At 59.5% G+C, this 19544-nt stretch overlaps 3 protein-coding genes across 5 annotated transcripts; 2 read left to right on the forward strand and 1 right to left on the reverse strand.

The window, feature by feature from the left end:
- The first annotated feature begins 778 nt into the window (after positions 1-778).
- EFNA1 (ephrin A1) lies at positions 779-6572 on the forward strand. Of its 2 annotated transcripts, none has more exons than XM_084866923.1 (5): positions 779-1028; positions 4126-4421; positions 5330-5395; positions 5541-5591; positions 5741-6572. In XM_084866923.1, exons 1-5 carry the CDS (start codon positions 937-939, stop codon positions 5851-5853), a joined length of 618 nt encoding a protein of 205 aa, XP_084723049.1. In that variant the 5' UTR covers positions 779-936; the 3' UTR covers positions 5854-6572. The 2 variants fall into 2 exon arrangements, with proteins under 2 accessions (XP_084723049.1, XP_084723050.1); XM_084866924.1 differs by lacking the exon at positions 779-1028 and adding an exon at positions 1086-3217.
- A 610-nt stretch (positions 6573-7182) lies between these two features.
- On the forward strand, positions 7183-9616 carry SLC50A1 (solute carrier family 50 member 1). 2 transcript variants are annotated; one of them, XM_084866915.1, is made up of 6 exons: positions 7183-7485; positions 7737-7873; positions 7919-8042; positions 8598-8759; positions 9038-9157; positions 9234-9616. In XM_084866915.1, exons 1-6 carry the CDS (start codon positions 7198-7200, stop codon positions 9333-9335), a joined length of 933 nt encoding a protein of 310 aa, XP_084723041.1. In that variant the 5' UTR covers positions 7183-7197; the 3' UTR covers positions 9336-9616. The 2 variants fall into 2 exon arrangements, with proteins under 2 accessions (XP_084723041.1, XP_084723040.1); XM_084866914.1 differs by having other exon boundaries at positions 7312-7485; positions 7737-7814.
- On the reverse strand, positions 9468-10978 carry DPM3 (dolichyl-phosphate mannosyltransferase subunit 3, regulatory). The gene is made up of 2 exons (XM_084866938.1): positions 10879-10978; positions 9468-10704 (listed from the first exon to the last, which is right to left on the reverse strand). Exon 2 carries the CDS (start codon positions 10697-10699, stop codon positions 10427-10429), a length of 273 nt encoding a protein of 90 aa, XP_084723064.1. The 5' UTR covers positions 10700-10704; positions 10879-10978; the 3' UTR covers positions 9468-10426.
- Between the last annotated feature and the right edge of the window lie 8566 nt (positions 10979-19544).

Below are 19544 nucleotides of genomic sequence, written 5' to 3' on the forward strand. Positions count from 1 at the left end.
GCTCTCACACTTGCACAACATCACATGCCAGATGCACATGTGTGGTGAGTCACTTCATGCCGGGTTCTCACCGTCCACACTCAAAGCCCGTCCGCGCGGCGCACACGTATGTGCACACACACACAGGCACACACATGCACTCACACACACACACACACGCAGCCCGCGTCCTCTGGCGCAGAAACACAGACAGACGCTGTCGCGGGCCCAGGCTGCGGCTGCCCTCTCCCAGGCACAGACGTGCGCCCTCACCCCGGCCACACACGTTACACACTTGGTCACTCAGGGTCACACTTCATTCCCGGCATCCAGGCGATGACACAACCTCCCGAACAAAGACAACATTGACAAACCCAACAAAAACAAACAGCCGCGTACGTGAGGAGGGGCCGGGGAGCGCAGCCGGGCCCGGGGGGCGGGGAGGAGTGTGGGAACGCGGGGAGCCGGGATGGACGCGCGGGGATGCGGTGGACCGATCCACAGCCCCGCGCCCCGCGAGATCCGCGCTGCGCGCAAAGCCGGGGCTCCCCCCGCGTGTTCCAGCGCCGCTGGCTTCCCTCTCCCCACGCGGCTCTGCCGGGGACACAGACCCCCCACCCACCCGCGGGCAGGCCCAGCAGGCGGCACACGGACCCCCGAGTGGGCGACACGCAGCTCTGCCCGGGGGGAGCCGCGCTCGCTCCCCGCCGGCGCCCCTCCTCCACCTCCCGGCCCCAGGCCCGGGGCAGCGCCGGGCGGGGCGGGGCGGGGGCGGGGCGGGTGCCGGGCGGGCGGCGCTGGCCCAAAAGGCGGAGTCCGGCGGCGCTGGAGCCAAATCTGGGAGCCTGTGCCGCCTGCGAAATCTGTGCGAGCCCTGCCGCCCGCCCGCGCCGGGAGAGCCAGCCGGAGCCCGGAGCCTGAGCGCCCCCGCCCCCCGGCCTGGCCAGGCCCCGCGCTATGGAGCTCCTCTGGGCCCCTCTGCTGGGTCTCTGCTACAGCCTGGCCGCCGCCGACCGCCACACCGTCTTCTGGAACAGTTCGAACCCCAAGTAAGCCCGGTCTCCGGCCCTGCACCCCGGCCCAGCTGCTCCAGCCAGCCCCCGGCTGGGGGGCCTTGGGGTGGCCACCGAGGCGGGAGGGGTTCCTTCAGTGTTATTCCCTCTCTTCTCCCCCAGAGCGGGGAGCAGGCCACCCCAGGGTGGGAACCTTCCTGTGGCGGCTGCTTTCTGTTTCTGTGTCTCCCCCTCCTGCCCTTCCCGGGGCACCTCAACTTCCCCGAAGTGAGGCACCCATGCTGGGCAGACCCTGCCTCCCCCCTGGCCACCGGGGCGCTTGGGGGCGGCCCCTCCACCGCCAAAGCCTGCGTCCCTCTCCTGTCTGCGCTTGGGCATCTGCCCGCACTGACAGGCACCGGTGTGCCATCAGGAGGAAGCAGAGGGCTCGCTGTAACCCTAAAGGAGCTCTGTGTTTGGGGTGCCGGCGGGGAGCCCGCCGGGGGGATCCTCAGAGATGACAGGAGGGAGGGAGGCACGCGCTGCGGCGGGCAGGCCGAGGGAGTCATCTGTTTATGAGGCGCAGGTAGTAAAACCAGAGGCATGGGGGAGGGAGGTCATGGGAAAGGCCCCGGAGGAATGGAAGGGGTTAAAAGGTTACCGAGGGCTCCGGGCAGCAAGGAGTTAATTCCTCCCGGGGCAGTTTTTAGGGCCGCGAGGCAAATGGTACTACTGGACTGAAGACGCTGGTCTGTGGGACCCTTTGTTCTTGCCCTTGAGTTTTCTGAAGTTTTGGGAACAGTCTCTGTGCGGAACGGGAGAGGCAGGGTGGGGAGAAGAATGGAGAGGAGGGCTGAACGGCTTGGGGTCAGGAAGAGCACGCCCCCCAGCCCCCCTGATAAAGGTATTGTGCCAGCTTCCTCCGGCCCTGCAGCGGCATTGCTTGGTGTGGGGGTCTGTGTCTGTGGCGTGCTGGGTGAGAGCAGCTGGCTGCCAGCCCCGGAGGGCAGCGCCCTCTTGCCCCCCTGGTTTACAAGGGGCAGCCCAGCCAGCCCTCCCCCACCCCGCTCCCCGCTCCCGCGCTCTGCTGTCTGCTCTTTGCTTCCTTGACCCAATCTTGTCCTAGTGGGAGAGAGCAAAGTCCCTGTTTATGCCCATGCCAGGTGTTGGCTGGAGGAGGAGGAGGGGACAGGAAGCTGGGAGTAGGGAGGGGGTGACCCCGGCCTTTTCCGTTCCCAAGCTCCCAGGTTTCCTCTCTTTCAGGAAGGAGCCTCTTCCTTGCCCCTTTCCCCGCCTTCCCTGACGCCACTGCCCCCCTTTCCCCGACGGGAGAGCCAGAGCCAGAAGGGTCCTCAGTGGCGCAGATTGCACCCCAGGGAGGGGGCGGTGGGTGCCCCCGCTGAGCAGAGTTCTGCCCCGTTCCATCTGGCCACATGCTCACGTAGCATGCCCAGGACTGACGAGAACTCGCCAGGCCAGACTGGAGGGCACGGGCAGCCGGGCGAGGCCCAGCCGAGGCCAGAGATGAGGTGGCGGGGAGCTAGGCGGGTGCGAGCCCGGCTCCGTGACTCAGGGCCGTGAGCATCCGTCAGCCGTGGGACCTTGGAGGGGGGCAGCGTGGGATGAGGGCGGTGCTCCTGCGGGCTGGGCACGGGCCTCCCTGGTCCTGGAGGGGCAAGTCCCCTGCCCGATCGGACCTGCCGGCCCCCTCGGCCTGGGGCAGGGTGCCCGGGGCTGGGGGACTCTGTGCCGTCCTGGGGTCCGCACCTGACAAGGTACATTTTCACAGGCAATCGAGAACGCTGGGGAGGGCGGCAGAGTGGATGAGGAATGAGTCAGTGCCCTTCTCTGGAATGGGGAAAGGATGCCAGGCCCAGGGCTGAAATACCTGTTCTGAAATGGCTTCTATGTTTCTCTCTCCAGAGAGGAATTTTAAAAGCCTCTCTCTCTCCCCCTGCCTCCCTCCCAGCCTCTCTCCTTCTCCTCTCCAGGGTGGGGGAGGGGCCCTGCTAAGCCGAGCCTGGGAACTGACACAGCCACCCGCAAAGCCAGGCCCGCGGGGGTCATGCTGACTGGGCAGTGGGTGCCCACCTCCCAGGCCTTGGCCTCATTCCCGCCAGACACTCCTCCCACCAGCCTGCCCAGAGCTTTGCTTTGGTTCGAGCGCGTTGGCAGCCAGCTCCGCTGAGTGCCTAGCTGACGGTGCTGAGGGGAATTCAGAGGAGCTGACCAGCCTGGAGAGGGAGGTGAGGGGGCCCTTTCCCCCTGCCAGGACCCCACCCAGCCTGGAGCCAGGTGTCTGGGCGGGGGGAGGGGCTGGGGGCAGTCAGGCTGGAGCCTGCGGAGCCCGGAGGGAATGGGCTGGGGGAGGGGAGCTGGCTCCGCCCTGGGAGGAGAGGCAGCCTCAGATCTGAGAACTCCCGCGTTTCTGGGGCTCACCGCGCAGCTGACTGTGTGGCTTTTGCAGATAAAGGGACAATGGTGGTGTGGGTGCTTGGAGAAAAGTGGACCAGGAGGCCTGAGCGCCGTTTTAAGCAGCTGGGAGGAGGGGTTTGAGGGGAATGAATGAATGGACGAAAGTGACTGAACTTAAAGGGTCAGGGCATTCTCAGTGGGCCTGGGTGTACTGGAGGTTTGGGGGGAATGAAGCTGAGAAATAGGAGATATACGCAATGGGTCAGGGTGGGAGATGAAAGGAGTAAGAGAAGTGAAGACATGACTGTGTGGGGCTGGTGAAGAGGGAGGGTTCCTTGGACCCTGAGGACAGAATGGCCGGTGGGGTCTCAGACTGGGGCCCATGGCATTTAAAGGAACACCTGGTATGGATTTGGGGAAATATTTATGGGTGGAAGAGCATGATGGGTGAGCTAAGGAAATACTTAGCAGCCCATCCTGGGGTAGAGATCAGGGGGTAATGGGAAGTGCTTTGCAGCCTAAAGGACACTGCGTGGATGCTACTTGTTGAACACAGGGATGGTGGAGGGGTGTTTGGAAACGGTGGGAAGATATTTAAGAGGCCAAGATCGGTCAATACTGGGAGCTGAGGTTGCCAACACACCTGTGTGGGGGTCCGGCGTGAAACGTGAGGAGGCCGTGTGACCGTCCGGAGCCTCTGGCTCCCGCGTGACGCTCGCTCCCCTCCCCGCGCGCCCAGGTTCCGCAGCGAGGACTACACGGTGCACGTGCAGCTGAACGACTACCTGGACATCATCTGCCCCCACTACGAGGGCGACGCGGTGGCAGCCGCCGCCATGGAGCAGTACACGCTCTACCTGGTGGAGCTCGAGCAGTACCAGCTGTGCCAGCCCCAATCCAAGCAGCAGGTCCGCTGGCAGTGCAACCACCCCAGCGCCAGGCACGGCCCCGAGAAACTGTCCGAGAAGTTCCTGCGCTTCACGCCCTTCACCCTGGGCAAGGAGTTCAAGGAGGGACACAGCTACTACTACATCTGTGAGCGCTCGGGAGGCGGGTGAGGGGGCACCGAGCGGGCACGCGGCTGGCGTGGGGCAGGTGCCCATGTGCCTGCTTCGCGGGCGGTCAGGCCGCAGAGGGCCTCTCCTTTTCACTCATTCACAGTACAGTGTGGAGTGAGCTTCTCCTGAGCTTGGCACCGTGGCCACAGAGATAAACCCCACAGGGTCCCTGTCCTCTGGGAAGCTGGGCAGAGACACACAGGGGGTAGCTGGCCGCTAGGACAGTATGCCATGGTAGACGTGAGCACAGGGGGCCCCGGAGGAGAGGCCTGGGAACCAGGGGAGGGCGCTCAGAGAAGGCTTCCTGGCTTCCCAGAGCTGGGGCAAGCAGAGGAGGTGGCCATGCATGAGGGGACACGTGCAGAGGGGACGTGACCTGTCCCGGGAACTCCGCATGGCTGGAGCGGGAGGGACACTTCCCAGGGGGGAAGGCCAGCTTGGAGAGACGGACGGGGCAGATCGCAGGAGGTTCTCCCGAGGGCACTGGGAGGTTCTAGGAGTGATGAGACCAGCTCTGCGTAGAATGCATGCGGGCCTCACCCTTTCCGTGGTGCCCGGGCCGGGGGATACAAAATACCCGTGTGAGGGGACGAGACCATGCAGGCCTCGCCCAATTTCCAGCCGGGAGGAGGGGAGGGAGGACTGCGGGGAGGGGACAGTAGCCATGTTCTTTCCACCACCATCTCCAAAGCCAGGGGTTATTCCAGAGAAAGGAGGTTGGGATGACCATGGGGCGGGAAGTGGGCAAAAACCTAAGGAGGGTAAGAGTAAAAGCTGGGAGGGAGGAGAGGGATTCAAACGAGCAGGGACGGAGACAGGAGGCCCGGAGAGGCATCTGCACTTGTTCCTTCCCCTTCCCTAACCCTGCGTGGGTTTCTCTTGCAGCCAAGCCCATCCACCACACAGAGGACCGGTGCTTGAGGTTGAAGGTGACTGTCGATGGCAAAACCAGTGAGTGTCAGGGGCCTGTGACCCTCCTTCCTCCTCCCCTCATTGTGGGCCTGGCCTGATGACCTGGGGTGGTGGGGCCCACCCAGCACCCCCACTCGTGTCTCCCCGGTACCGTGCCTGACCTGTGGCCACCTCTGTGTTTTAGCTCACAGTCCTCACGCCCAGGACAATCCGCAGGAAAAGAGACTTGCAGCTGGTAGGTCGCCGGGGCGAGCCAGGGGGTCTGCTGAGGAGGCTGGGGACAGGAGGCAGCTCCTTTGCTAGGCAGGGACCCGAGGAACCCTGCTGGGCTGAGGGCCAGGGCCAGGAGGTGCGGCTGCTCACCTTTGCCCTCCCACCTTGCAGATGACCCCGAGGTGCAGGTTCTGCACAGCATCGGTCACAGCGCCGCCCCCCGCCTCTTCCCATTCGCCTGGGCTGCGCTGCTCCTGCCCATCCTGCTGCTGCAGACCCTCTGACCTCGGACGCCGAGTCTCGCCTGAGGACCGGACAGGGCTGAGGAGGCAGGCAGGCACCCCTCACCTCTCCTGGGGCCCAGCCCCAGTGCTGGGAACCACTGCCACCAAATGCACAAGCTGCCACCCAGCAGCCTCAAAACGGGTCAGTATTAAGGGTTTCAACCCACCGGAGGTCGGCAAGCCTGGTAGTGCCATCCCTGCCTCCCCCTCGGAAGGACGGACAAAGCAGGACAGTCCTTACCCGGCCGTTCCAGCCCTCACACCAAAACCAAAACCAACGAAGCTGTGCAGCCATGGACTCTTAAGAAGCGCGCGCTGGGAGCTGAGCTGGAAGGGACCTGGGGTCTTGTGGGAGGGCACAGAACCTGGCAAAGATGCCCCTCCCACGAAGAGCCAGGATGCCAGGACGGACTGAGGAGAAGCGGGAGCTCTGCCTGCAGCCGGGACAGGAGAGGCAGGATGCTTGGGCGGCCCCCGCCTCTGCCACCTGCGGAGCGGCCGCGGAGAGATGTGTAGCCAGCCCGGCACCCTCTGTCCCGGGGCAGCACCGAAAGCTGTGCCCGCAGGGGGGCTGTGCCCACCTTTTCCCGGAGTGCAGCTGTGAGGGCAGGGCCCACGTGTACAGGTGTACATACGTATGCTGTGTGTCTGATTTCTAAAACTGGAATTTTTTTATACATTCTTTGTCTAAAAATAAAGATGTGTGTGTTTTTTTTGGACTTGCCCCTCCATACCGACTTATACCCAACCATGGAGTCCCTGCCATGGAGGATACCAGTAGCAACCGGGCTGAGTTTTTTCCCTCTGGAGTCCATACCCCTCCCCAAAGCGGGGTGTCCCCTCCTCAGGGCTGCTGGGGACGGAGGGTTTCCTCACAGCCTCTCTGGGAGTTCTTCCGGTCTAACCTCTGCCCGTCCCCACGGCGGTGGGGCTTTGGGCTGGGGCAGCCGCGCGGGTGCTCCTGCAGCGGAGTGAGTCAGGGCGCCCCGCCCGGGACGTGTGGGAACCCGGGAGGGAGCGTTCCCAGCAGCAGTCAGGGCTGGACCAGGGGGGGTCAGCGCACGGGTTTTAGGGGATCGGCCAGGTGGGTGGTGTGGCCGACGGGAGAGGGCACCTGTCAGAACAGGTGGTTCCTGGCAACCCCTGTGGCTCAGGGCAGAGACGGGGAAGGCGCCAGCGAACGGGAAGCCGCTCGAACCCTGCGCCGCGGAGGTTCCGATCCGGAGCTCTGGGTGGGAGGCGCGCTGGCCCGGTCGGGTGCAGCCAGCTTTGGGCCCGCGGGAGCGCGGAGGCCGGGGCCCGGGCGGCTCAGGGGTGCGCGCAGGGCGGGCAGCGCCGGGGGCCATGGACGCGGGCCGACCGAGACCGGGAGGGAAGGCGACGTCAGGACCCGGCGACCGGCCAGGGGCGGGGCCTGAGCTCCCGCCTCCGTCCGCAGCGGGTTCCGGCTCCGTTTCCGGGGGCCGGGAAGGGGCGGGGCCACGTCCAGCCGGCGCCCAGGCCTCCCTGCCCTGCGCGCGCACCGCGCACCGAGCGGACGGAGCGGTCCCGCGGGATGGAGGCGGGCGCGGCGGACGCGCTGCTGTCCGCGCTGTGCGTGGCCTTCACCCTCGGCATGTTCTCCACCGGCCTGTGAGCGCGGCCGGGCGGGAGGGCAGGCCCGGGGCGGGAGAGGAGCGCCAGGGCGCAGGGAGACGCGGCTGCAGCCCCGCGCTGCGCCCGGAACCGGGGTCCAAGCGGAAAGGGGTCGAGGGGACCGGGGGACCGGGGCGAGGCAGGGCCTCTGACCCCGAGGCCAGGGAGCTGAGGGAGGGCAGGGGAGGATGGCAGGCTCTGGGGACCCCCCTTCCCCTCTCACCCCTGCCTTCGGGGCGCTGTTCCAGCTCGGACCTCAGGCACATGTGGATGACCCGGAGAGTGGACAGTGTCCAGTTCCTGCCCTTTCTCACCACGGATGTCAAGTGAGAGGGGTGAGGGGTGCCGGCTGCGGCGGGAGACTGTCTGAGGCGGGTGGGATGGGGTGGGGACCCTGAAGAGGCGAATGTCCCTCCCCTCCATCCTGCAGCAACCTGAGCTGGCTGAGCTATGGGACCCTGAAGGGAGATGGGACCCTAATCGTCGTCAACGCGGTGGGCGCCGTGCTCCAGACCCTGTACATCGTGGTGTACCTGCACTACTGCCCCCGGAAGGTAGGGGCCCGCCCTGACCCACCTGCTGCTGCCTGCCTCGCTGGCAGGACAGACGTACTTCCTGGAAGACGGCACAGGCTGGCACTGCCGCCTTTTCCTAGAAGGCCCCTGCAGCACCGCAGGCCTCCTTCCTCCATGGGGCCAGCCTTCCCAGACCCACACATCGCCCCTCACTCAGGCCAGGCTGGTCGCTCTGCCTGCCCCGATGGTGCCCGCTGCTCAACAAACAGGGAAAGGGCTTGTCTCCCCTAGTTCCTTCGGAACCGGGGCCCGTGGCTGAGAAGATGATTAGCTGTTGCCCCAGTCAGGCACACAAGCATTGATTAAGCTCCTCCTGTGCATACAAACTCACAGAAAAGATCTTCCCCTCCTCTAGCAGTCCCCAGTGCTGCGGGCGGCCCGGTCACTGGTGGGAAAAGGCTGTGACAAGTGCAATGCGGAGGCCCGGACGGAGGCCCGGACAAAGGCCGGCTCCCCCCGCCCCCGGGGGCAGGGGAAAGGCAGGGAGAATTAACTCCGGCGGGGGAGTCAGCCAGGCTGTTCCCTCCCCTGCAGGGTGCCGAGCTCCTGCAGACTGCAGCCCTGCTGGGGGTCCTTCTCATGGGCTTTGGCTACTTTTGGGTCCTGGTGCCCAATATGGAGGCCAGGCTTCAGCAGCTGGGCCTCTTCTGCAGTGTCTTCACCATCAGCATGTACCTCTCACCACTGGCTGACCTGGTGAGTGGGCCAAGTGGGGGTGTCCCTGGTGCTGGGGGAGATAAGAAGGGCCAGGCTCCCCTAGATAGGGCCTGGAGCTTACCCTCTACTCCAGTGTTTCCCAAACTTTTGACATGTGTGTACCCCTTCTATAATTTTCGTAACCACACTTTGGGAAACATGGCTCTAAGGAAAGGAGGGAGCCAGGGCCATGGAGGTGGGGGAGGGGGAGGCGGGAGGGGAGGGTGGGAGCCTTTCTGTGCATCTGGAAAAGGAGTCTCTTTCCTCCTTTCCCGCAGGCCAGAGTGATCCAGACCAAATCCACCCAACGCCTCTCCTTCTCACTGACCATCGCCACCCTCCTCACCTCCGCCTCCTGGACGCTCTACGGGTTCCGCCTCAGAGACCCCTACATCATGGTGAGCAGCGCAGGGAGGGGCGGCAGGTGTGCACGGCGGGAGATCCGCTCCCCTCCTCACACAGCCCTGATTTCAGGTGCCCAACATCCCGGGAATCCTCACCAGCCTCATTCGCCTCTGGCTTTTCTGGAAGTACCCTCAGGAGCCAGACAGGAACTACCCACTCCTACAAACCTGAGGCGGCTCACTGGCCACAGGGCGCCTCCATGCCAACCTGTTACCAAAGAGGTTCAAGCCAACAGCTCCAACTGTTCCTGCCGACCACGGCACGGGGGCCAGGGCTCATGGGAAAGAGAGACAACTCTGAGAATCCGGGGACCAAAGAAAGAGCTTTACTTAGAAGAGTGGGTGGGATTGGGAGATGAAGCACTTATTTTTTAGAGATTATATTTTTTAATTTGGGGGTTGCGGTGAAATCTTTAGAGTGTGCCTTAAAATAAACTGTTCCCTATCCCTGTCCATCAAGGCTCATTCTCCGTACAGTGATTCTCAACCTGCCGGGTTTGGTGGAGGGTAGAGGTGTGTGCTGTCTGAATTATTCTTGGGCTGGTAGGCTTAGCTCAGAAAAGGTATCTACAGTAAAAGAACCAGAGCATGTGTGAGGGAAAATAATAATCTTACCTAATAATAAGCAAACATGTAAATAGGCTATACATCCACTATATGCTCACAGCCAATCAGGAGTGGGCATGCAAATTAACCCAACAAAGATGGAGGTTAATTTGCATCCGCAGGTGTGGAGCAGCTGGGAGGAGTGGGGTGCCTGCTATGAGGGGCGAGGGGGGAGGGGCAGCGGGGGGAGCTACAGGAGCCAGGACTTGTGGGCTCCCAGTGGACTGGAAGTGAAGCCAGGGGAAGGACAGGCTATTCTTGCACGAATATTGCAATGGGCCTCTAGTAATAAAAGAACCAGAGCAACCTAGAAAAGACCTAGGAAGGCCTTAACAAGGACAGAGCTTGGATGTTATGAAGAAGAATGTAAGTTAGACTTCAAGAAGTACTTGCTGACAGGGTGAAAAGGACCAGAAAAGTAAAAACACTTCCATCCTGAGAGATCTTGAGAAGGGCTCTTTGCCTCCTTTGGAGCAAAAAGGAGGAACACCAGCAGAATGCAAAGGTAAAAGCTTGGATGACCTCACTTAAGGTGGCTTGTCTGCCTCCCACTTGGTACACACATAACCCCCCATTCCCATTCTCCATACTGAACAGAAAGTAAACTTGCTCTTTAATGGGGGGTGGGCGGGAGGGGCTGTCGGGTTGCAAAAGGAGTCAGAAGCGCATCCCCCTGCGCGATAAGTCGGCTCTGGCCTCCTGGATCTGGCTCTGCAGCTCGCGGGCGGCGTCCTCGCAGTCGTGGAAAGTGGCCACCCGGTAGCCCACCGTGGCCAGGGCAAAGCAGCCGGCGGACACCAGCACGTAGGCGGGCAGCGGCCACAGGACCTCCCGGCAGGAAGGAGGCAGGTCCAGGGCCCCCAAGGTCAGGGCCGCCCAGGCGGAGCCCAGGAGCGCCAGTGCCCAGAGCCACTGTGCTAACTTCGTCATGGTGGCTGCAGGAAGAGCAAGCGGAGCTCGGCATCTTTCCACCTCGCGACCCCCGCTTCGTCGGCGCCCCCCCCTGTGCTTCTCCCCCTGCAGGCCCCTCCATCTCAGCTCCCCAGGGCCGCTCCGCCCTGGCTCTCACCCCCCTCGCCCTCTCCATTCAGCCCGCACCCCACTCGTACCTCTCGGCCGGCTCTTCCCGGTTCCATGCGGGTCTGACGTCAGCGCACGGAACCCACCCCGCGCTCGCGCTACGCCGTTGCGCTGCCTTCTGGGAGTTGTAGTCCTCGAGGCGGCGCCTGGAAGGCTTTGGCCAATGTCTTTCCCTCCTGAGTTAAAGAGCTGGCTGCTCCCGAAACTGTGACTTGGGTCCCAAGGGCTTCGATGCTGCTTCTCTCCCTCAGGGCCCCGCTGCAAGCTGGCGTGGGCCTTGCAGAAAGCCTGAGGCCATTGTACGCCTGAAAACTGTATAATTTTATTAACCAGCCACCCCAATACATTCAATAAAAAGGAAAAAAGAAAGGGAAAAAAAAGCCCGAGGCCACCCTTAAACCTTGCAATATCATTCTTAAACTTCACCTATACATACAAATCCCATTCGTTCATTCATTTATTTTTTTTATTTATTTTTATTTTTTTTTAAATATATTTTATTGATTTTATACAGAAAGGAAGGGAGAGGAATAAAGAGTTAGAAACATCGATGAGAGAGAGTCATCGATCAGCTGCCTCTTGCACACCCCCTTCTGGGGATATGCCCACAACCAAAGCACATGCCTTTGACCGGAATCGAACCCGGGACCCTTCAGTCCCCAAGCCGACGCTCTATCCATTGAGCCAAACCAGTCCCGGCCGTTCATTCATTTATTCTTTCATTCATTCGAAAGCTTCTTGAGCGCTATGATAAACTTTGGAGAAATAGAGAAATCAAGACATATGGCCCCTCCTCCTGGGGTGGAAGGGACGGGCAAGGAGAGTCAGGGAAAATGGATGCATTGGCAAGTAATCATGATGCTTTGAGATAGGTGTTAGAACACAGGTTGTCTTTTTTTTTTTTTTTTTTTTTTTTTTTTAGAGAGAAGAGAGAGAAAGAGATTTTTTTCATTCCAGATATTTATGCATTCAGTGGTTGCTTCCTGTGTGTGCCCAGACCAGAGATGAACCCACAACCTGGGCACATGGGATCATGCTCTAACCAACTGAGCTACCAGGCCAGGGCAAGGTTGTCCTATTTTTTAAAAAGAAACGCGGGGGAGGAACCAGGATAGCTTGGAGCCAGGGGGAGAAGCGTCCAGGAAGGTGTCTTAAAGGGGAAAAAGTATGGGACGGAGGAATTATGAGAGCAGGGGTATACATCTTTCAGAGAGGATGGGGGATGAATCCCTAATAGGCATATTGAAACCCAAGTAAAAGGTCAGGCAGATATCAACTTTAGGGGAAATAAAGAGCTATAAAAGGAAGGAAAGAGAATTGATACAAGGCCTGCTTTCAGCGCAGGTCAAGGGCTAGGCATCAACGTTGCAGACCCAGAAATTCTATTTTGTTCACCCCCAGTAGACCCGGTGGAGAATGTGTGCCACTCCCCATAAAATTTTGGGGGAAAAACACAATGAGAAGGGGCTACATCACCTAAAGACAGATCATAAATTATAACGTTGTAATAATAATCAGCAGAAGAAAAAGCATTCGTCGAGGGGTCATGCTTCATGTTCACAACCTGCTGCCGTCGATGCTTTCATATCCCCATCCGGAGCGAGGAAGCAGAACGGAGAGACAGTGCAGGGTAAGTAACTGCCTGAGGTCACGCACACAGTCAGCAGCTGGTGTTCCATCAGCTCAAAGCTATGCGCTTAGTAATTTCGCCTCCTGGGTCTGCCCGGGAACAGGCAGATAGGGATCACAGCAGCGGCTGGTGTTCACTGATGGGCCGCTCTGTGCCAGGCTCTGTAATGAGTGCTTTGTGTGCATTATCTCCTCCCATCTCCACAGCCATGGCATGAAGTAGGTGTTTGTATCGTCTACATTCACAAGTGAGGGAATTGAGGCGCGCCCCAAACAATCTGACATCAGAGCCTGCAAAGTTTGCCACCACAGTATCGTCCCTCCCTCCCAAGATCAATGGAACAGAGTAAAAAGTGGAAAAAAAAAATAGATCAAACATACACCAGTTTATCAGATGATAGACATGGCATCGAGTGTAAATGAGGAAAGAGGAATTGCTTAAAAACCATTTGCAACTAGCTTACCATTTGAAAAAGGAAATTAAGTTAGAATTCAACCTCACACCTTAGACCAAAATTAATTCCCAGGGCGTTAAAAAAAAAAAATCAATGTGAAAAGTGAAACCCTGTATCTGCCACGAGAAAATGTGGAGACATATTTCTCCAATGTTTAGCTCCAGCATCTGTCTTGGTCACCATCTTTCTCCTCTGAGCACCCATTACCTCTCTTATAGATGTTGAGCTATAGTGTGTGTGTGTGTGTGAGTGTGTGTGTGTGTTTAAATATATATTTTTATTGATTTCAGAGAGGAAAGGAGAGGGAGAGACAGAGAAAGAATCATGGATCAGCTGCCTCTTGCATGCCCCACACTAGGGATCAAGCCCACAACCCAGGCACATGCCCTGACTGGGAATCAAACTGTGACCTCTTGGTTCATAGGTCAACACTCAACCACTGAGCCAGGTCAACCGGGCAAGCTGTAGGATTTTTGCTACCCAAGACCATGTATCTCCAGGAACAAGCACAGTGCAGGAAACCCAGCAAGCCTGCTATAATGTAAGACGAGGGACAGAGGGAAGGATGGTTAGCACTTGATGGTCTCCAGGGAAACTGGCCCAGCTTTCCTGGTCCCAGGAAATGTGTCTACTCCAGAGACCACCATCTGCCAGCCACTCGGATGGCACTGCACAAAGCCAGCAGGTCCTGATGGCCCAGCCCCCTGCCGGTCTTCCTGCAGACTGTCACCTCCCGCTGCCCCAGCACACACAGGCATGTGGTAGTTCCAGTAGGAGAGGTGGTACCACTTGGGGGTTAAAATTGGGGGCTTTTAGAGCCCAGCTGTACGGAGCTTGGGTCCGGGCTCTTTCCTTTCCTTAGCTGTGATCTTGGGCAAGTAACCTAACGTCCCTAAGCCTCAGTTTTCTCAGCTGTACAATGGAATCGTTCACTGATCCGCCCTCATGGGGTTGCTCTAAGATGAAAGGAGATCCTCCCTCCCATCATTCCCAAACCGTCTTCTGAGCTAAGTTGCTTCTGCAGCCGGATAAGCTGTTTGTTGGCCTTTTCTGTTCTTGCAAGCTTTGGTTTCAGAGGGCGGCAACCTCCCAACCTGGGAGCCTTCGTGCTGAAGTGCACGAAGGTGGGAACGTGCACAATGGCACAGGAAGCGGAGGACGGGCTGCCCGGAGGGAAGGCTGCACAGGGGCCCTGACACCAGCGCTGTACGGGAGGATGAGTAAGATTGCCCAGGTGGGGCAGAGGCATGTGACGCCAGGAGGAAGTCCGAACAAAGGTGCGGGGCTGGGAATCCACGCGAACAATCCTCTGTGGCTTTTCCTGGGACAAAGGCAGCTTCCCGGGGGAGCGGCAGGAGAAGAGGCTGGAAAGCTGGCCAGGCTATGGAAGACCCCTCAAAACTATCTGTGTGGGCCCAACCGGTGTGGCTCAGTGGTTGAGCATTGACCTATGAACCCGGAGGTCACGGTTCAATTCCCGGTCAGGGCACATGGCTGGGTTATGGGCTCAATCCCCAGTGCGGGGCGTGCAGGAGGCAGCCTACCAGTGATTCTCATTGTTGATGTTTCTCTCTCTCCCTGGCCATTCCTTTCTGAAATCAATAAAACTTTTTTGTTTTGAAAGCATTGTGTTGGGGGGCAGGTTGGTCCCTCAAGTCAGCAACAAGAGGAGAGGGTGACCCCACATGTGCCTGTATGTCAGGGCCGTATGTCATGCAGAGCTTTCTGTGTGCCCACAGGGGCCACAGTGATTACTGGTTCCTGGCAAATTCCCAGGAGTCAGATTGTGTTACTCCATCCCTGGCCTGAGGGCACCCAGTTCCCCTGGGGAGACGGGAAGAACACACACGTGATAACAAGAGCGCGCACAGAATCACACCGGTTAGGAGGAAGCGGAGGTCGGAGGTCCTGCAGCTGATCGAAGGGCGGCTGGGTGAGTCAGGGTCCCGGGCAAGGTGAGCCAGAGGCCTCCGGGACAAGAAGGGGGCCCGAGGGAAGAGGGACGGAACAGCCAGCAGCGAGAGGAACGCTGGATGGTTCTGGCGAGTCAGCAATTTGGGATGGAGGCAGGATGGAAGAGGAGTTTCAGCAAAGAGCTCAGAGTGGGTCAGGGGTGTGTTGCTAACGGGGTTCTTGTTGCTTCTTTCACCAAATACGTATCGAGCACCTACCAGACATCAAGCAGCGCTCTAGTGAACGAAGCAGACAAATTCCTGCTTTCCATGAAGTGGTGGGAGACAGGGAAGAAACAATCAACGGCCCAGCTCGCAGGCCAGCGTGACTCAGTTGTTGAGCTTCAGCCCATGAACCAGGTCCCAGTCTGACTTCGGATCAGAGCACAGGCCTGGCGAGCGTGCTTGATCCCCAGGAGGCAGCCGATCCACGATTCTCTCTCCTCATTGATATTTCTCTCTCTCTCTCTCCCCATCTCTCTTCCTCTGTGAAATCAATAAAATATATGTTTTTTAAAAGAAAAAGAAACAATCATGCCAAAACCGGTTTGGCTCAGTGGTAGAGCGTCGGTCTGCGGACTGAAAGGTCCCAGGTTCGATTCCGGTCAAGGGCATGTACGTTGGTTGTGGGCACATCCCCAGTAGGGTGTGTGCAAGAGGCAGCTGGTCAATGTTTCTCTCTCATCGACATTTCTAGCTCTCTATCCCTCTCAATTCCTCTCTGTAAAATATCAATAAAATATATATTTTAATAAAAAAAAGAAAAATAAAAAAAGAAAAAGAAACAATCAAGTAAATAGCTAATATAAAAAGAAATGGGAAGTAGTATAAAGGAAAAGATAGCCAGGCAAGGGATTTAATAGGATGACAGAGTATGGTATTTTATACAGCACAGTCCCAAAGGCCCCCCTGAGAAGGAGACATTTGAAGGAAATCTGAGCGAGGGGAAGGAGGGAGAAGTGTCCGAAGGCTCCCTGCTGCGGGGCTTCCTCTCGCTCTGGGGGTCAGGCCTCCACGGATTCGCTAAGGCCCAGCCCGCGGTGGAGGGCCATTTGTTTTGTTCACTAACAAACATCCTCACGCCAAAACCGGTTTGGCTCAGTGGATAGGGCGTTGGCCTGCGGACTGAAGGGTCCCAGGTTCGATTCCGGTCAAGGGCACATCCCCAGTGGGGGGTGTGCAGGAGGCAGCTAATCGATGTTTCTCTTTCATTGATGTTTCTAACTCTCTGTCCCTCTCCCTTCCTCTCTGTAAAAAAAAAAATCAATAAAATATATATTTTTAAAAATAAAAAACGTCCTCACAGAAACAGCCAGAATAACATTTGACCAAATATCTGGGCACCATGGCCCCGCCAAGTTGAGCCATAAAATCAGCCATCACATGGAATACGAAGAGCAGTAAGATTGATGTGAGCGTTGGAGCTGAGAATATCGGTAAAGCACTGAGTTCACAGACTGACAAGTGGTAAATGTTCAGTTAAAGGTGTCGTTGCTGTCATCACACAGAGAACAATAACATTTGTCGCCCCGGCTGGTGTGGCTCAGTTGGTTGAGCATTGTCCCATGGGCCAAGAGGCTGCAGGTTCAATCCCCGGTCAGGCCACATGCAAGAAACAACCAATGAATGTACAAGGAAGGGGAACAATGAATTGATGTTTCTCTCTCTCGCCGTAAAAATCAATAAAAAATGTAAAAATGAAGTGAATCGGAGCCTCAGTTGCTGAGGGGAGCTCTCTGGATCTGTGGGGGCCTGGATCAGGGAGCAGTTGCTGAGAACTGTGGGCCCAGGCAGGAGAGTTAGAAGGAAGGGTGCCAGCCTCCCCCTCCGCTCACATCCCCGCACCCCGCACAGGGGAGCTCTCCATGGGCCGCAGGGCAGCAGGTGATGGGGGCCTGATTCCAGGGCCCAAGGGGCTCTCCCGGCCTCTACAGGGACTCAGCCGCCCGCAGCACAGGCAGCCTCTGCTGGTGGCCTGCTGGCTGCGGTCAGCGGCCGCTGGTGTCTGGGACCTTGGCGCTGCCCCCTGAGGAACTTCCAGTCTGCAGGGAGGGGGGCACAGAAACACATCTGAAGTGGAGCAATCAAAGAGCCACCAGCCTCCTGCTTGTTTGTTTAGGAGGCAGCCTGTGGGTGACCCTAAGTCAAGGCTTGTGCTCGGGCGGGCCAGCCTGGATCCGGGGGCAGGGCCGCCAGGTTCCCACAGTGCCCAGGCCTGCAGGGCTCACAGTGAATTCAGTGCTTTTGCCGGAACCTTTCCCCTTTGTATCTGTCCCCGCGTCTCTCAGCATCTCTGTCTCTGACAGTCTCTGCTCGCCTGTTTCCCGACATCCTTCCCAGTCTCCCGGGAGCAGAGCTGGGACGGGCGGGAGGAGGGCAGTGGGAACCAGACTGCGTCCTGTTCTCACCAAGGACAATGAGGGCCGGAAAGGGCTGGCCTGAGTCTCAGCGCCACCGCTCTGCCCTGACCCTGTGGCGTGCCCTGCATGCCAGGGGCTGCCTCACGCCAGCGCCAGGCCAAGGGGAGCCGCCTCTGTGGGTGGGAGCCTTCTTGCCCTCTCTGGCATTCACATGCCTTCTTGGTGGTGGCATCGCCTCCGGTCGGTCGCAAGGAGGGTCCTATTGGGCCGGTCGGTCTCCCCTTCACACCCCTCCCCCTGTATTATTTACTCCTGTTTCCGGGAGCAGGCCCGGAGCAGGCCCGGGTGTCGGGGCCTCATGTGAGGGAGCAGGAGCAGGAGGAAACATCTGGCTTCCCTCTGCCCTCCAGGGGCGGGACCACCGCCCTCTCCCTCAGGCCTGCAGCCTGGGGGGGGGGGGAGAGGGCAGAGCCCGGGAGTCCAGGGGCCAAAGGTTAGCACCTCTGCCCTTCTCACCTGCAGGTCTCCCGGAGCCCGCGGCCTCCCGCCCCCGCCCCCGTAGGTAATGATGGTGATGGTGGCTAGATACCCTTGCCGGGTTAATTGGCAGGTCAGGTGCAGGCAGCCTGCAACTAGGACACGGAGATAGCAGGGTGGCGGCCGAGGTTGGCGCCAACTGCCTTGTAAATGCGTTCCCTGGGGAAGGGGGTTATTTCTGGGCCACCTGCTCCCCGGGGCCCAGGCCGTGGGTTCCCTGGCACCTGCTCTCTGCCCCCCCCCCCCCGCCCCCAGCCTGGCCCCTCCCAGCTCTCATCTTGGGAGGCAAGATGCCCTCAGGGGCCGGATACTCCCAGCTGTCTGTGCCCACCGGCCTGGGGCCTGGCCCTCTGCCCACTGCCCCACCCCAGGGCAGGACAGTCAGCGTTTGACAAAGGGACCCAGTGCGACCCAGCCTCCTTGTAGGTGCAGGGCCCACTCTGCAACCCCCAACCACCACCAGGGGAGCTGCAGCCCAGACGCCATTCCCTCCGGGAGGCTCTCCTCCCCACGGAAGCCTCTGCCGGGGCTCCCAGCCTCCGAGCAAGGACTCAGCCAGCCCTCCTGAGTGAGCCAGCCTTTCCGGGGCCTCCGCGGGAGCCAGGCAGCAGCCCGCCCAGCCCTCAGGGCGGGCTGGCAGGGGCATTGTTGCTAGTCTCCAGGAGACGTGAGCTCATGGCGCCCTCTGCAGGCGTTCTGGGTAAACTGCATGGCACTCCGTCAGCCGAGGGCCTGGAACAAGGGTTTGGGATTCCGGCCACAAATGGGAGTAGGGGCGTTGGGTGGGCCTCTAATTGGAGAAGGGGGAGGGTGGGGGTGGGGGTCGCTCTGATCCTGACCAATTCAGACTCACTCCTTCATGTTCACTGGGCCCCCTCCGTCATGCACATGCCATGCTCAGGGTTTTATGCTCCAGGGGGCAGGTTCTTTCACCCACGCGCCTGCCTTCATTGCCCGTTACCAGGCCCGGCGGAGAACACAGTGTGACCGAGGCGCTGCGTGCACCCGAAGCCACACCGCCCGGGGGTGGCCCCGCCCGCGGACAGCTCTGGACAAGGCGGTCCTCGCGGCAGAGCGGACAGCGGAGCCCAGAACCTTCGTTTCTATTCTGTCCCCGGGCTCCACGTGGACGGGGCGGCCTGGCCCCCATCGTTCCACACCCTCCGCTGAACATTAGGAGGCTCCTAATCTCCTGGCTACTCATCAGAGGAGGAAAACGAGGGCACCAGAACCAGGTTGTTTTTGTTAATCCTCACCCGAGGACATTTTTCCATTGATTTCTAGAGAGTGGAAGGAAGAGGGAGAGAAAGATCCATGTGAGAGACACACTGATGGGCTGCCTCCTGCACACACCCCACCAGGGCCGGGAACCTGCAACCAAGGTACATGCCCTTGACAGGAATCAAACTCGCGACCCTTCAGTCGGCGGGCCTATGCTCTACCCACTGAGCCAGACCGGCCAGGCTACTCCAGTTCTGACAGGCCTCCCTGCACTGCAGCCTTTACCCCTCCTCTCAGAGGTCAGGCCTGCAGACCCCTGGTGCATTTCCCTCCACGATGAGACACAGCACATGCCACTCCAGGGCCTGGCAAAGCACCGGGCCACTGCTGGCACTCTATAGAACCTGGTAACACACACCCGAGTGGAAGAAAAGCCGCACCATCCTCAAGGCCTGAGACAGCAGGTGCCCACGTGTCCGATCGTTCTGCACACCCACGCAGCATTGGCAAGAGGGGCCGCAGTGCACCACACACACAGAGC

This window comes from Pipistrellus hanaki (assembly GCF_964339955.1).
Source record: "Pipistrellus hanaki genome assembly, chromosome: 18".
Classification (NCBI taxonomy): domain Eukaryota; kingdom Metazoa; phylum Chordata; class Mammalia; order Chiroptera; family Vespertilionidae; genus Pipistrellus; species Pipistrellus hanaki.

Excerpts from the sequence above, each read along its gene's own strand:
- EFNA1 (XM_084866923.1), top strand. The coding sequence starts at position 937 with ATGGAGCTCCTCTGGGCCCCTCTGCTGGGTCTCTGCTACAGCCTGGCC. Across the intron at positions 1,029-4,125 it reads TGGAACAGTTCGAACCCCAA|GTTCCGCAGCGAGGACTACA; the intron begins GTAAGCCCGGTC and ends CCGCGCGCCCAG. Across the intron at positions 5,592-5,740 it reads GGAAAAGAGACTTGCAGCTG|ATGACCCCGAGGTGCAGGTT; the intron begins GTAGGTCGCCGG and ends CCCACCTTGCAG.
- SLC50A1 (XM_084866915.1), top strand. The coding sequence starts at position 7,198 with ATGGACGCGGGCCGACCGAGACCGGGAGGGAAGGCGACGTCAGGACCC. Across the intron at positions 8,043-8,597 it reads TGCACTACTGCCCCCGGAAG|GGTGCCGAGCTCCTGCAGAC; the intron begins GTAGGGGCCCGC and ends CCTCCCCTGCAG. Across the intron at positions 8,760-9,037 it reads TCTCACCACTGGCTGACCTG|GCCAGAGTGATCCAGACCAA; the intron begins GTGAGTGGGCCA and ends CCTTTCCCGCAG.
- DPM3 (XM_084866938.1), bottom strand. The coding sequence starts at position 10,699 with ATGACGAAGTTAGCACAGTGGCTCTGGGCACTGGCGCTCCTGGGCTCC.